Below are 14,984 nucleotides of genomic sequence, written 5' to 3' on the forward strand. Positions count from 1 at the left end.
CATTCACACCCTGGGCACTACCCGCTGCTCCACCAGGCTGTCCACAGAACAGACTCGACTGAACTGTAAACCGATTGGTGGATTTTGCACCCTATTTTACTTAAAGGCTGTTGTTATAAAAAAAAAAAATCAATTATCAAATGTGGATAAAATAGCAAACAAGACTCGAATTCCAGAGGTCCGATTGTGGGGAGATCCCAGAATTTTCAGCACCACAGCATTAAGACGTCAAACATTTGCATTTCTGTGTCCCAATGACACCATCACATGTATAGTTCTTGGTTGTAATGCAATTTTATTCTTCCAAAGTGAAACAATACAAATAGATTTGGCAGATTTTTTTTTTTCTTTTCGTTAACTGCACTTTTGTTTTAACAAACCCTACCAAAATATTAATAAATAAATAAAACAAAGCTAGAAAAAGCAGGTGGATTTCCATGAGGCACATAATCAGTCGCTCAGCACACACCACTCCTTGTAGTAAAAGTGTAAACGTCATGGAGGGGCCTTTGTTTCACCCACTCTTTGTGCAGTTCCACGTTGTGCCCCCTAATAAACAGTGCGGAGATCACCAATGAAACGTCACCAACGATAAGCACATGTGATGTCAGCTCAGCGAGTTGGAGGTCAGTCTGTCGCAACAAAGTCGTCGGAAAGTCAGTGAGACGTCGTGTCCCCGTGTTGACTTTAAAAGAGGTCCACATCAGGCCGACTTTAACCAGCCACCCACCTGCCCGCCCGCCACGACAATCCAGCTTACAAGAAAGAGTAAAGAGGAGGGTGGGCACCGAGTGTGGGCCGCCTCGCCCCCATAGGAAATGTAAACCAAGAAACCAAAATAGAGCATTCAGCGTGGACTCGTGTTTGTGCTTCACTTCTCAACAAGAACAGCCGAACGTATAAAATGCCAAGTGGGCCTCGTGAGGAGCCCCTTCATCGCCCTTCAGCTGTTCATTAAGTACCTAAGTAACTAGAGCTGTTCAGATGTCTTCCACTAGAGGGCAGAGAGTGCGACTCGGACTTCTAAATACGATAAAACATCATTTGACTTCTACTAAAAAAAAAAAAAAAAAAAAGACAAAACAAAATAAAACGTTATTTAAAAAAAATAACCAAGGCTGTACCCGTGTGCTGACCAGCGTACTTCACAAACGTGTCCTCCTGTTCAAGGCAGCCTCGGAGAGGCTACTGGCTCAGTAATGGCGGCTCTTGTTTTTTTTTTATTTTATTTGCGGTTTTTGAAAAGAAAGAAAAAAAAAATCAGTCCTAGGATGGGGGGCATTCAGTAGTTTTAAAAAAAAAAAAAAAAGGACGTCGCCCAGTCAACGCGGCCCAGTTTGGGGGTCTCTATTTCCAGTTGGGGGTTCTAATGGGGGATCAGTGATGACAGCAGGCATAAAAAGTGGAGTTCTTCTTCTGACACAGGTCAACGCCTTTTTCTTCTAAAAGAAATAAATAAAAATAATTAGTGAGGACTGAAACAGTGCAGCGTCATTCTGCATGCAGTTTTGCGACACGACCCCTGCAGTTTACTTTTCATGTGATTTTTGCAATTGCAAGACGTGAAACTCACTGAAACAGGCCTTTAGGGGGCTCCGCTCTCCCTTCCCTTGCACTCTCCATGCTCTATGCCATCACAAGCCGTTCCACGTGTCTGCATGTAAGGAAAAGGCCGCCGACGGGATGGAAACGCAGCGTATGCACTAATGGCGTGGATTAGTGTGAAGTGAAAGGCTATTGAGGCTACATCCACACTTCTACGTTTTCATTTTGAAACCAAAACTACCTCCGTCCACACTAGCGTTTTAACGTGCTTTAGGAAACAATCATAACGAGCAAAAACGCAGGCGGCGCAGAGGTTTGCTTACACCGGGCCTGTGTGCATCGCTGAACAAAGTAATGTCACCAGATTTACTGTAATCTGGAAACTGTAACGACTGCCACATTACTTGCAGCAGACGTACACAGATAAGCAAACCAACAAGCGCCATGGAAAGCAACTGTTGTGTGTCAGCCAAGTTGGACTGAGGCTTTCATCCACAGACGGTGACCAATCAGAGCAGAGCAGGGCAGGGCCACGTAATAAACACAAACCAATCAGTGCAAGATTAGAGTCTGCGTTTTTATCAGTCCACATCACAACGCCCTGCGGAGCGTTTCTAAAAGTCTCCATGTTCTGATGTTAAAAAGGTGAAAATGGAGACTAATGTCTGTGCTTTTCAACAAAAGAATAAGAGTGTGGCCGTAAAGCCAGTATCGCTGTGAAATCGGTTTTTACTCAATACGTTTTGCTCATTAGGTTATGGTGGAATGGCAAATCAGTCTATGGGGTGGCAGGCTAAGGAGCTGTGCCCTGGCCGTCTGGTGAAGCTAGCGGAAGTCCATGGGCTCATTTTGTTAGTTCTGTGATCTGTCACTTCAGACTCTGTCTACTCACACATGTCCAAAGACGGGACCCCAAGTTCAGGGCACTCCTTTTACCGTCCGTCTCTCTCCTCCCAGCGTATTTTCTAAGCCCTCAGTTGCTTATGGGGTCACGCATGCCCTTCTGTTTGCTGCAGGTACGCCAGGCTACACGGCTGTGCCTCACTCATCCCAACATCATTGTTGCACTTGTATGGTGATGTCTGTTGCTCTTGCTTTCCTCGTTGGCACAGTCTTGTAAGGTCCTGCCCTGCGCCAGCCTACCAGGGCCGGTTCTGCCACTAAAACTCACCATGAGAGCTCCTGAGGCACCGGTTGGCATCATCATTTTATGCCAAGCAGCCTGCTGCACACCACAGGAGTCCTCAAGCCATGGAAACATTTTCTCTGCTGGGTGGTATACTGGTGAGCGCCACTCACATTAGGATTACTGGTGACTGTGGCCACAGGGGTCCGAGTGCACAAAATGAAGTCGTTACTGCCGTTACTCACCTGTCATCTGCTGGAAGGAGTAAAGCTGATCGTAATCTTCAGCCACTTTCTGGAACAGCTCGTCTGTAAAGAAAACCGGAGGCACAATTTGATTGTTAAGTAAGCACAGAGTAGTGGTGGTGAAGGTGGTGGTGGTAGGCATGCAGGCTCACAGATGCTCAGTCCTGTGTGCAGTTTACATGTTCTCTCCCTCCCCCTGTAGAAGTGCATTTATAAGTTAAGATTTCCAAGTTTCCTCTCCCATCCTACGCTAACTGGCAAATCAAAATGAAGCCGTATAACCGTCTGTGTGAATGTGTGTGTGTGGGAGCCATCGGTATGGTGGACGTAGACCTTTGGCCATTAAGTGCCACATTTACAGCAGACACTTCAGATGCAGACTCCTGAAGACGACTTTGGAGTTTTTTGCATTAAAGGAGCTGCTTGGCGCAGTAATTCTGGGCGCCTCGGTCTTGTACTCGTATCCAACGCTCACAGTCGTAACGTTAAGCACGTGCATGAGCCGCAGGACTCTCGAGTCGACCAAAGCACGTCCTGGGGCTGTCAGATCAAAGATACTGCAAACTTATTTAAAAAAAGGCCTCAGTCAAAGGCAAAAGCCGACATTTCATTAATAAAGTATGGCTGTTTGTTACATCCACATTAACTGTGACACTGAGTTACGCGCTGTGCACAGCTGCCGTATTTTGCACTTCACTTCCCTGACCTGCCATTTTGTAATCTCAAATGGTCAGCTTGTTATTTTGACACAACAGTTTTAGTTCGATCCCTCAGGTGTAAATGGGGCCGTTTTCCCCAAACGTATGTCTGGTGCCCCACTCACTTTCAAATCTGAGATCCCGGAATGCTCTTTAATGCTAAGACCTTCTCATTAAAGCAAATGGAAAACAACTTGCAAGTCGGATTTTCATTTTATTGCAAAACTTTAAAATCGCCACCTTAAAAAGCCAACTGAGAATTTGGTCTCCATGTTATGTGGGCTGCTGGTCTGACATAAAAAACAATGAGGTGTAATTAAAAATATTCTGCCCACCCGTATTCAAATATTGCTGCATCTACAAAAGAGGAAAAAAAGTTGACAGACTGTGTGGACCCTGCTGTGATACGGAGTCGAGCCCCTTCTCCAGGTCTGTCCACAGGAGCCGACGGGCTTCTTATTCTGAAGGTCTACTCATCACGTCCAAGGACAAGACCCCAACTTCAAGGCACTCCTTTCACTGACCATCGCTCTTTCTTCCCGACTCTACACTCCCACGTCACTAAACTGCATTTTCTAAGCCCTCAATTACTTCTGGGGTCATGGATGCCCTTGAATCTGCTGCAGGTACACCAGGCTACAAGGCTGTAGCTCACCCTAGTGGTCTCTGGATTCCCTTCACCCCCAAGCCCTAGCAACATTATTGCTGCTGCACTGGTATTATAAAGTACAGTGCCCATTGGACACCTCCAAAATAATAAAACATGCCCACCTTTGACCAACCTGCCTGCCACCTTACGCCTGCTCTTTTTCTTCTCCCACTTATTCTCACCTTGTCGTGGTCTTACTGACTTTTATATTCCCTGTCATTCCTGTCAGGACAGTTAGCCATAAAAGCAGCCATGAAAAGGAGCCACAAGGCTGGCGCCGCGCTCCGCTACATCATTATTAACAGTTCCCTGCTTTCACTTGCGGCCCCCTCTGCAAATCACAAAATGCTTAGGTCAGCGTTGTGTGGGTTTTGTGGAGCTCAGCTGGGGTCCCTGGCACTGCATACATACTGTGATGTGTGTTTAAATCACATTTGGTGTTTGTTCTTGCTGTGCAACCGTTACTATAATGATAAATAACACGCATGTATGTATAAACGGCCACAACTATTAACCTAAGTTTGAGAATATTTGAATATTTACTTATTTTTAATTGCAAAATTCAGACCTTATCATTACCACGCTTCTTTTAACACCACCCGTTTGTTGTCTGGTACAAATCTTGTAATCGATATTCAACCCACTTCCTATTGTCCAAATGACTTCAAATTTTGCACACTTACTCACTTCTGCTGACAATACATGAATCAATAATCAGTTTCACAAAGTGATCAATTAATCCAAGTTAATTAAGAAATGACATTTTCATATGAAGAATAGTTCAAGATTTCACCAATAGAGGGTGCTAGTAACACATAGAAATATTAAAGGAAGTGTTCAAATATTGATTACAAATATGAGTGATGTAGGAGAGACTTATTTTTTACTTTTTAGTACACTTTTAACTTAAGAATTTTTATATATACATATATTTTTTGGGGCGGCACGGTGGTGCAGTGGGTAGCGCTGCTGCCTCGCAGTTGGGAGACCTGGGGACCTGGGTTCGCTTCCCGGGTCCTCCCTGCGTGGAGTTTGCATGTTCTCCCCGTGTCTGCGTGGGTTTCCTCCAGGCACTCCAGTTTCCTCCCACGGTCCAAAGACATGCAGGTTAGGTGGATTGGTGATTCTAAATTGGCCCTAGTGTGTGCTTGGTGTGTGGGTGTGTTTGTGTGTGTCCTGCGGTGGGTTGGCACCCGGCCCGGGATTGGTTCCTGCCTTGTGCCCTGTGTTGGCTGGGATTGGCTCCAGCAGACCCCCGTGACCCTGTTTGGATTCAGCGGGTTGGAAAATGGATGGATGGATATATTTTTTGTCTAATTTGTCAGCCCTGGCGCATACAGTTGTGCTTGAAAGTTTGTGAACCCTTTAGAATTTTCTATATTTCTGCATAAATATGACCTGAAACATCATCAGATTGTCACTCAAGTCCTAAAAGTAGATAAAGAGAAACCAGTTAAACAAATGAGACAAAAATATTATACTTGGTCATTTATTTAATGAGGAAAATGATCGAATATTACATATTTGTGAGTGGCAAAAGTATGTGAACCTCTAGGATTAGCAGTTAGTTTGAAGGTGAAATTCGAGTCAGGTGGGATGACAATCAGGTGTGAGTGGGCACCCTGTGTTATTTAATGAACAGGGATCTATCAAAGTCTGCTCTTCACAACACATGTTTGTGGAAGTGCATCATGGCACGAACAAAGGAGATTGTTGATGCTCATCAGGCTGGAAAAGATTACAAAACCATCTCTAAAGAGTTTGGACTCCACCAAACCACAGTCAGACAGATTGTGTACAAATGGAGGAAATTCAAGACCATTGTTACCCTCCCCAGAAGTGGTCGACCAACAAAGATCACTCCAAGAGCAAGGCGTGTAATAGTCAGCGAGGTCACAAAGGACCCCAGGGTAACTTCTAGGCAACTGAAGGTCTCTCTCACATTGGCTAATGTTCATGTTCATGAGTCCACCATCAGGAGAACACTGAACAACAATGGTGTGCATGGCAGGGTGGCAAGGAGAAAGCCACTGCTCTCCAAAAAAAAACATTGCTGCTCGTCTGCAGTTTGCTAAAGATCACGTGGACAAACCAGAAGGCTATTGGATGAATGTTTTGTGGACGGATGAGACCAAAACAGAACTTTTTGGTTTAAATGAAAAGCGTTATGTTTGGAGAACGGAAAACACTGCATTCCAGCAATAAGAACCTTATCCCATCTGTGAAACATGGTGGTGGTGGTAGTATCATGGTTTGGGTCTGTTTTGCTGCATCTGGGCCAGGACGGCTTGCCTTCATTGATGGAACAATGAATTCTGAATTATATCAGAGAATTCTAAAGGAAAATGTCAGGACATCTGTCCATGAACTGAATCTCCAGAGTTGAAGCTGTTCTGTACGGAGGAATGGGCTAAAATTCCTCTAAGCCGGAGTGCAGGACTGATCAACAGTTACCGAAAAAGTTTAGTTGCAGTTATTGCTGCAAAGGGGGGTCACACCAGATACTGAAAGCAAAGGTTCACATACTTTTTCTACTCACAAATATATAATATTCGATTATTTTCCTCAATAAATAAATTACCAAGTATAATATTTTTGTCTCATTTGTTTACAGTGATCCCTCGCTATATCGCGCTTCGCCTTTCGCGGCTTCACTCCATCGCGGATTTTATATGTAAGCATATTTAAATATATATCGCGGATTTTTCGCTGCTTCGCGGGTTTCTGCGGACAATGGGTCTTTTAATTTCTGCTACATGCTTCCTCAGTTGGTTTGCCCAGTTGATTTCATACAAGGGACGCTATTGGCAGATGGCTGAGAAGAAACCCAACTTACTTTCTCTCTCTCTCTCTTGCGCTGACGTAGGGGGGTGTGAGCAGGGGGGCTGTGTGCAGCTGCTTCCTGAAGGACGTGCTGCACGGAGCTTCGCATACTTAAAAGCCAAAAAGCCCTATTGATTTTTTTTTTGACTGCTTGCTTTGCACTCCTTTGAAGAGGAAGATATGTTTGCATTCTTTTAATTGTGAGACAGAACTGTCATCTCTGTCTTGTCATGGAGTACAGTTTAAACTTTTGAAAAAGAGACAAATGTTTGTTTGCAGTGTTTCAATAACGTTCCTGTCTCTCTACAACCTCCTGTGTTTCTGCGCAAATCTGTGACCCAAGCATGACAATACAAAAATAACCATAGGTTTCTACTTCGCGGATTTTCCTATTTCGCGGGTGGCTCTGGAACGCAACCCCCGCGATGGAGGAGGGATTACTGTAATTGGTTTCTCTTTATCTACTTTTAGGACTTCAGTGACAATCTGATGATGTTTTAGGTCATATTTATGCAGAAATATAGAAAATTCTAAAGGGTTCACAAACTCTCAAGCACAACTGTATGTCCACCCTGTAAACCAATTCACCAATCAAAAAGCAGTACTTGTTAGAGCCCGCCCTCTCAACTTTGATGAGCAAAAGTGACAGTTTTCATTCCAAGTCATATTTCATGCAATGTTAATGAAATAAATAAATGAAGAAATAAATACATGAAATAATAGGCAGCAAAATACATTTCACGATACTTTTAATTATTTCTGCTCTCACTGTTGTTGTTGTTATTGATTTCCTGTGACATTTCACAGCACTTTAATGTATTTATCTCCTTTTTAAGCAGGTGCACACAGAAGTGTACTCACCGACATTGTGGCCTGATTTGCTTGAAGTTTCAAACAGCTGAGCTTTTATTTCTGTAGCGAGAAGAAACAAACCCGTTAGTCTCTTTAGGGCAGAAGAACTGAATTAGTATGGAGAGGAAAAAATACACCAGGGTCTGCTATCATCTACTGGACATCTGAAAGGGGTCATCTGCTATGACCTGCACTTCAAAAATATTTTTAAATTAACCATTTAGTGAAAGTCTTAAATGTGAAAAATGTGGGTGTCTGCGTCAGCAGCCATGACGTTCAATCAGCCCACCAGATATCACTGGGGTCTGCATGTTTAACAAGCCTGGCACTCCTATGTATAATCTGCTATGAAATAGTACCCTCATATATAACATCCACCCATCCATTATCCAACCCGTTATATCCTAACTACAGGGTCACGGGGGTCTGCTGGAGCCAATTTCTAATTATTATCATTGTATTTGGCTTTCATTATTATACTGTCTGTGAGAAAGAACTTCTGTCTGCTGTGAGAAACGTAGAGTTCTTTGATCCCAGCACTTAGTCAAACGTTGACTGGTTAAATGCACCAAAATAATATTTTAAAAGTTATGAAAAGCTTCACCACACCCTCAGATTTGAGAACCCACAAACACGAAGTCGAGGGGAGGCCGAGCTTTTCAGGCTTTGGAATGACTTGCCTCTGCACATCAGGTCTTCATCCTCGATTTGAGGTTTTTAAAAGTCGGCTTAAGATCTACTTGTTTTCTTGTCTTTTATTGTGTATGATGGGATTGTGGTGGATGTTACAGTTGGTTGTTTTATTAATCTGCTTTTGCATGATTGTTTGTATTGTGTTTATTTTAATGCTTTTTTGTACAGCACTTTGGCGCAACCTCTGTTGTTTTAAATGTGCTTTTATAAATAAATAATCTAATCTAACCACTGAACTCCAGACACCATGGAGCACCACAACTGCTCAACCCTGGGACTTCTGGATTGCGTCCCCCTGTAGTCTTCCACACTCCAAATTTCTGCATCTCCAACAAGAGCCGAAACACTGAGGTCACCTCAGATAACAGATAAAGTCAGAGAAGGCAGAGAAGAGACGATGGTAGGGGGCTCACCGCAAGTGTAAGACGAGGTGGGCTGCATTGGGGGAGCCATTCTAACTGCTGCGCCTGATTTCTTGCGGTCTCATTCCAGGGAGAGGCTGATGGGGATTGTACTCTGAAGGGCTCCATAAAATTCAGGTTTATTTTTGAGTTGTTGTTGTGTCGATTTTGTCACAATTGTGATAGTGACACAGTAGTGGGGGCAGAACAACACTGACACTGGTCAATCTGAGGAGCTAATGCTGAACACAGACATGCGTCACAAGGAAATACCGCTCAGTGTGGATGAGTTTACTGTACACACACACTCATAAAAACCCTGTTAACAGCTCCAGCGAGTTTCTATGCAAAGTGAAATTCAGCGAGAGTGAGGCCGGACACAGTCGTGAGGAATGACGCACAACTACAAGTGCCAGTTTAAACACAGAATTTGCATCAGTTACTCAGTATGTGCCAGATATTCAGAACATCTGGCATTGTGGGAAAATGTAAAAACCTTCTGAGTACCCCGCGTGACCCCAAGTAACTGGCTGGATGTTCTTTTTAGATACCCCCCCCCCCCCCCCATCTAAATAACTGCTTAAAATAAGGAGGTGTGCCTGAATGAAAGTCCAGTGTTGACTACACAATGTGCTCCACCACCGAGTGGACAAACAGCAATCATCCACACCACAAACCATACAACGTCATCCACTGCTGGTTTTCATCAATTTCAAAAGTAAGACTTTGGGTTCGAATTACGAATTTTACAAAATAAAAAATCTGACACATGCAAAACTCAAGAAAGAGGTGAGTAAAGGCACCGCACCATCAGCATAGTCCTGGACATCATGGAAATCCACCTTCCTCATGCTGCGATCGTCCTCCACCAGGTCACTTTTGGTGCCACACAGGTAGATTTTGCAGTGCTGAGATGTATACATTATCCCCAGGAGAAGAAAAAGAAAAAATAATTAATAAAAAATTTTTACAGGCACAAAAAGATCTCATATGTGTCCTACAGCACACCACACAACTTCTCAAGGAAGCTCCTGGTGTCTCTTGGGCCTGCTGAGAAACACCTCTGAAGAAGTCTGGAACTTCACCACATGCTGAATGGCGTCCTCATGCACTGGACTTGAGCTGGGGCAGAGAAGATCATACTTGGAAATGTCCCTCCAGTCCTCAGCATGCAGCTGTTCTCACAGAGCGTCACTTGAGCAACTGAATGGGGTGCCACTCAGTAGCTGGGCACTCTGTCAGAATAAAAACCAACCAGACCTGGACTGGGACACTAGACTGTTCTGTGTATAATGTAATCAAATATTAATTTCTCATAATATCAACAAAATTAAAATAAAGAGGAAACATTCAATATAAGGCTGGCAAGAGAGACTTCTAAAACTGCACTCAAGTAAATGTTTTCTCCCAAGTCTAAAAATAAAACCACTTGGTGACACTTCTTCTTCTTTCTTTTTTTTAATGTACTGATGGTGGCTTAGAGATAAAAAATAAAACAAACAGCCTGTTTGGCAGCTGCCTAATCAATTCAATATTCTTGTAAAGTTTTATATTTAAGGACTCAACCAGTTTGAAACAAACAGAAACCAAAACGCTAAGCTAAATCAACATTTTCATCCCATGACCAGCATTCCCACCAAACTGGCATAATAAAAGAAACGGTGCATTTGGTGATCATCTCTTCAATTATTGGGTTTCAGCCAGGGACCCCCCTCGGCCTTTATATTAGGCTCACAGAAGTGGTCTCAGCAGTGGTTCATGGTTCAAGTTTTCTTCTTGCTTCTTTGTTTGGTTCTTGAGTACTGAATTTCATATCGGGACTTGTGTCTTATGATGTTATTCTAAATCAGGGGGTCGTCAATCACACTCCTGGAGGGCCGCTGGTTTTTGTTCTAACCCGGTGGCTTAATTAGAAAACAATTGTTGTGGATAATTACATTTTATGACATGAAGGTGATGGGTGTAACAGAACAAGATGCAGAAGACAGACAGATATGATGGAAGAAGAAGAACAACAACAACTATTTCAGGTCATTCTCATATCCTACATTACTTTTCCCCCTTTGTAAGGATATCACCCAAATGATTTGATGGATGAGTTATTCTCAGCTCTTCACTTTCCTTCCAAGTATTTAATCAGACCCAATAATGCAACATGAATGCACACGGGTGTAAATGGTAACAAGCTAAATGAAGAAGTGCTGGTCTAATTAAGCCACCTGCAGCCACTGTGGCCCTCCAGGACCGTGATTGAGGACCCCAGTTCTAAATCAACAATTTTTCCTTTACAAGGATTAATTGTTTTGGACTGGTCTTATCAAGTCAGAAGTTTGACGGTTCCCCTCTCTTCATGGGAAGTTTTGTGTATTTCTTGAACATCTTGAGATATCTTAACTTTTAACCTCATACCCCCTTTCACCACGTCTGTGACACCCTTATATAACATCAATAAGCAGAAATACTGAAAAAAATGAATTCCTTTATAATAAAACAATTCCTGCGGCATATTTAAAACGCATTCATTATTACTGTATAATAGCACACCTCCCATAGACAATTATTAATTTACAGTCCTGCGCTGACTTATGGCTCCGTATGGTGATCTCAAAGTGTACAGGGCATTGCCGTTGAGGCTTTGTGGGTCACCAGTATACACACTTTAACTGCCAGGACACAGTAGCTTTGCTTTGTGCTTAGGGTCTTTGTCTTGTTGAAAGGTGAACCTTCAGACCAGTCTGAGGTCCAGAGTGCTCTGGCACCGGTTTTCATGAAGGATATCTCAATACTTTGCTCTCTTCAGCTTTCCCTCCACCCAGTCTAGTCCCCAGTCCCAGCTGCTGATAAACAACCCCACAGCATGATGCTGCCACCACCGTGTTTTACTGTTGGATTGTTATTGTGTAGGTGATGAGTGGTGCTCGGTTTCTTCCAGGCTTCATGCTAATCTTGGTTTCATCAGACCAAAGATTCTTGTTTCTCACAGTCCTTTAGGTGCCTTTTTGCAAACGGTAGTGGGCTCCCATGTGTCTATTACGTAAAGGAGGTTTCTGTCTTGCCATTCTCTCTTAAAGCCCAGAGTGTTGCAGTGCTGTTTGTCCTTAAGGTTTTTTTGCAGCCGAGTCACAGTAAACATTAACTTTTTGGTCACCTCTCCTACAAGGGTCCTTTTCCTACTACACCTCTATTTGGCTGGTCAGCTCTATAAAGAGTCATGGCCGTTCCAAACCTTTTTCCTTTTAAGAAGTATAAAGGCCACTGTGATTTTGGGAACCTTCAATGCTGCAGGAAGCTTTTGTAGCCTTCCCCAGATCTGTGCCACAAAATAACCCGACTCTAAGCTCTGCAGGTAGTTCCTTTGACCTCATGGCTTGGTTTTTGCTCCAATAGCTTTGTCAGCTGTGGGACTTTGTGGGCTTTGCTAATCATGTCCAATCAACTGAACTGACCACAGGTGGACTCCAAACAAGGTGTAGAAACATCTCAATGGTGACCAATAGAAGGGGATGCCTGGCCCAGATTTAACCCTTAAACCGCCAAAAACAGCTATAGTTGGCTCCCAATGCAATTTCTCAGCACGCCAGAGTCGAGTATATTCAGCAACGTACATTCATTGAACACCACAACCGGCTACAGTCGCTTCCCAGGGCGAATTGCCAGCACGCCAGAGCCAGTCAGCGCCGCCCATTCATTGAACAGCCAGCTCATGACCACTGCCGCCTCCTAGCGAATCAGCATCACTGTACCTGGGATTCAGCCGCTGCACTAGACTGGCCTGCAGGCATCAGCGCTTACCTCTGTGTGCAGCCAGTTCAAGCGCAGTTGGCTCGGTGATTTGCTGAATTTCATCAATGGCGTCAGTTGCATGTTGTACATATTGTTCCAGAAGTTTTTTTTTTATTTTTTTATAGTTTTTACAGTTCAATGGCAGTGTATAATATGATCAGTGTTGCAGTAATTGTGATGCTCTTTGCATGAAGAAAAAAAAAAAAAAAAAAGTGCTCCATTAAAATTTCACTTTTTCTTGCTGAATTGTGACGTTTACTTAAAAAGTGCAGCAAGTCTATTAACCCCCAAGTATGTAGCAGTTTAAGGGTTAAAATATCATAGCACAGGGTCTGAACACTTGTGTCCTTATGATATTTGGTTTTTCATTTTAAATAAATCTGCAGACATTTCTAAAATTCTGTTTTCATGTTGTCATTCTGGAGTACTGGGTGTTGTTTGATGAGGGAAAAATTAATGTGAACATTTTTAACACAAGTCTACAATATAACAAAATGTGAAAAGAGGGGTCTGAATACTTTCTGAATTCACTGTATAAATACAAACTCATTACGCTAGGAGCTCCAAAACATTCACTTCCTAATCCTCATGGCCTGTTAGAAACCACAAGTCCTAGATGGCAGACATACCTCTTCACAGTTCTGCAGTTCCTTCACCCAGAACTTAGCCCTCTGAAAGCTGCTGCTGTCAGTCAGATCTAAGGAAGGAAGGAAGAAAGACGCGTATTAATGAATCAGATAGGACACCTTTAGCAAACACACACCATTTATATATCCGTGTTAGTCAACGAGAGTTAACTGCTCACAGTCCTTCAAGAGCTGATTCATCTCAAAACAGAGTACAGATGATGCTTCCTGAATTATAAATAATCTCCATTACCCTCTGTCAGAATTTCCAGCACTTGTGAGAACAGAGTCAAAGGTTCCAAAAGAATGGATAATAATAAACTAATGGCCATAAAAAACTACAACATGATTTTCATTCTGTGTAAACCATACCAGTTTCGTTCTCCAATGAGCTGAACATGCGGACTGTGTTGCCCATCACTACAGCTAGCACTACAATATTACTAGATGACGCCAGACATTTGTTGTTTCCACATATTTTATGCACCTTGATGATATTAACCTCCCAAAAGTCCAACTCTGCATCTTTTTCATGGGGGAGAGTAACAGGGCAGCAGCAGACTGCTTGCCAGGGTGAAGTACAGTAGGAGTTCTGTACACCCCCAGACCACTATGGAGGTTGTGAAGGCCAAGCAAGAGCTGTGAAAGCCTGACAAAAAGTGAAGGCTCTGGTGAGGTGGTCATGAAACTAACCCCCATATCACAGATAATTAAGAATTAAATACAGCAATGACTCTGTAACGGCAAAGAGGGAAGGAGAAAAAGATGATTTAACAAAATACACAAACCATATAATTTGAATAAGTTAACCTTATATAGATTAAGGAAACATTTATTTTACTGTGTAAATCTGAACCTGTTCTGTGTGGTTTCTAAGCAAATCAGAATGTTGTTAACATAAATAGGCTGCTGAAACACCGCAGTTTCATTTTGAGATCAATACAACACATGTAACTCTATTAACTGTATTATGTAATGCCTTGTATCGTATACAGTGCACCTTCTGTCAGACAGACCGACAGATAGATACTTTATTAATCCCAAGGGGAAATTCACACTTTTTTAGATAGAATGTTCACCTCATTCTAAGTCTTTATCCATCCAGTATAGTGCCTCTCACACCCATCTATCAGTTTTCCTTTATATCTGTCTATGTAACATGGAGCCTATCTTATGGATCAGTTTACAAGACTTTGATACTTCAATTTCGGAGAGATCTGTGCACACAGTCACGTTTGTCACTGGATGATGTAATATGTATTTGTTGACAGAGATTGGAGTGTAGAACATTACCTGCATCTCACCACATCTCATCATCAGACAGTTTGGGAGCCTGGACTCTGTTGTTGGGATTCAGGAAATCTTAACATCCACTCTGGCAAGCACCTGTGACTATTTACATAGCCAAGTAAGGACAAGGAGACGGCCCGCTGCTCTGGCTCATCCTATTATATTATATATAGTATATACAGTGCATCCGGAAAGTATTCACAGCGCATCACTTTTTCCACATTTTGTTATGTTACAGCCTTATTCCAAAATG

At 42.8% G+C, this 14,984-nt stretch overlaps 1 protein-coding gene across 1 annotated transcript in view; it reads right to left on the reverse strand.

Annotated features, from left to right (window-relative positions):
- Window positions 1–275: 275 nt before the first annotated feature.
- rab24 (RAB24, member RAS oncogene family) overlaps window positions 276–14,984 on the reverse strand; it is a 53,200-nt gene continuing 38,491 nt past the window's right edge. The window contains exons 5-9 of the mRNA XM_028812894.2: window positions 13,445–13,512; window positions 9,841–9,940; window positions 7,948–7,998; window positions 2,917–2,979; window positions 276–1,442 (exon numbers count right to left, since the gene is read on the reverse strand). Of these exons, the coding sequence (XP_028668727.1) occupies window positions 1,378–1,442; window positions 2,917–2,979; window positions 7,948–7,998; window positions 9,841–9,940; window positions 13,445–13,512 (347 nt within the window). The 3' untranslated portion in view covers window positions 276–1,377. The remainder of the gene's footprint in view (window positions 1,443–2,916; window positions 2,980–7,947; window positions 7,999–9,840; window positions 9,941–13,444; window positions 13,513–14,984) is intronic.

The sequence above is a fragment of the Erpetoichthys calabaricus genome, chromosome 11 (assembly GCF_900747795.2).
Source record: "Erpetoichthys calabaricus chromosome 11, fErpCal1.3, whole genome shotgun sequence".
In the NCBI taxonomy this organism is placed as follows: domain Eukaryota; kingdom Metazoa; phylum Chordata; class Cladistia; order Polypteriformes; family Polypteridae; genus Erpetoichthys; species Erpetoichthys calabaricus.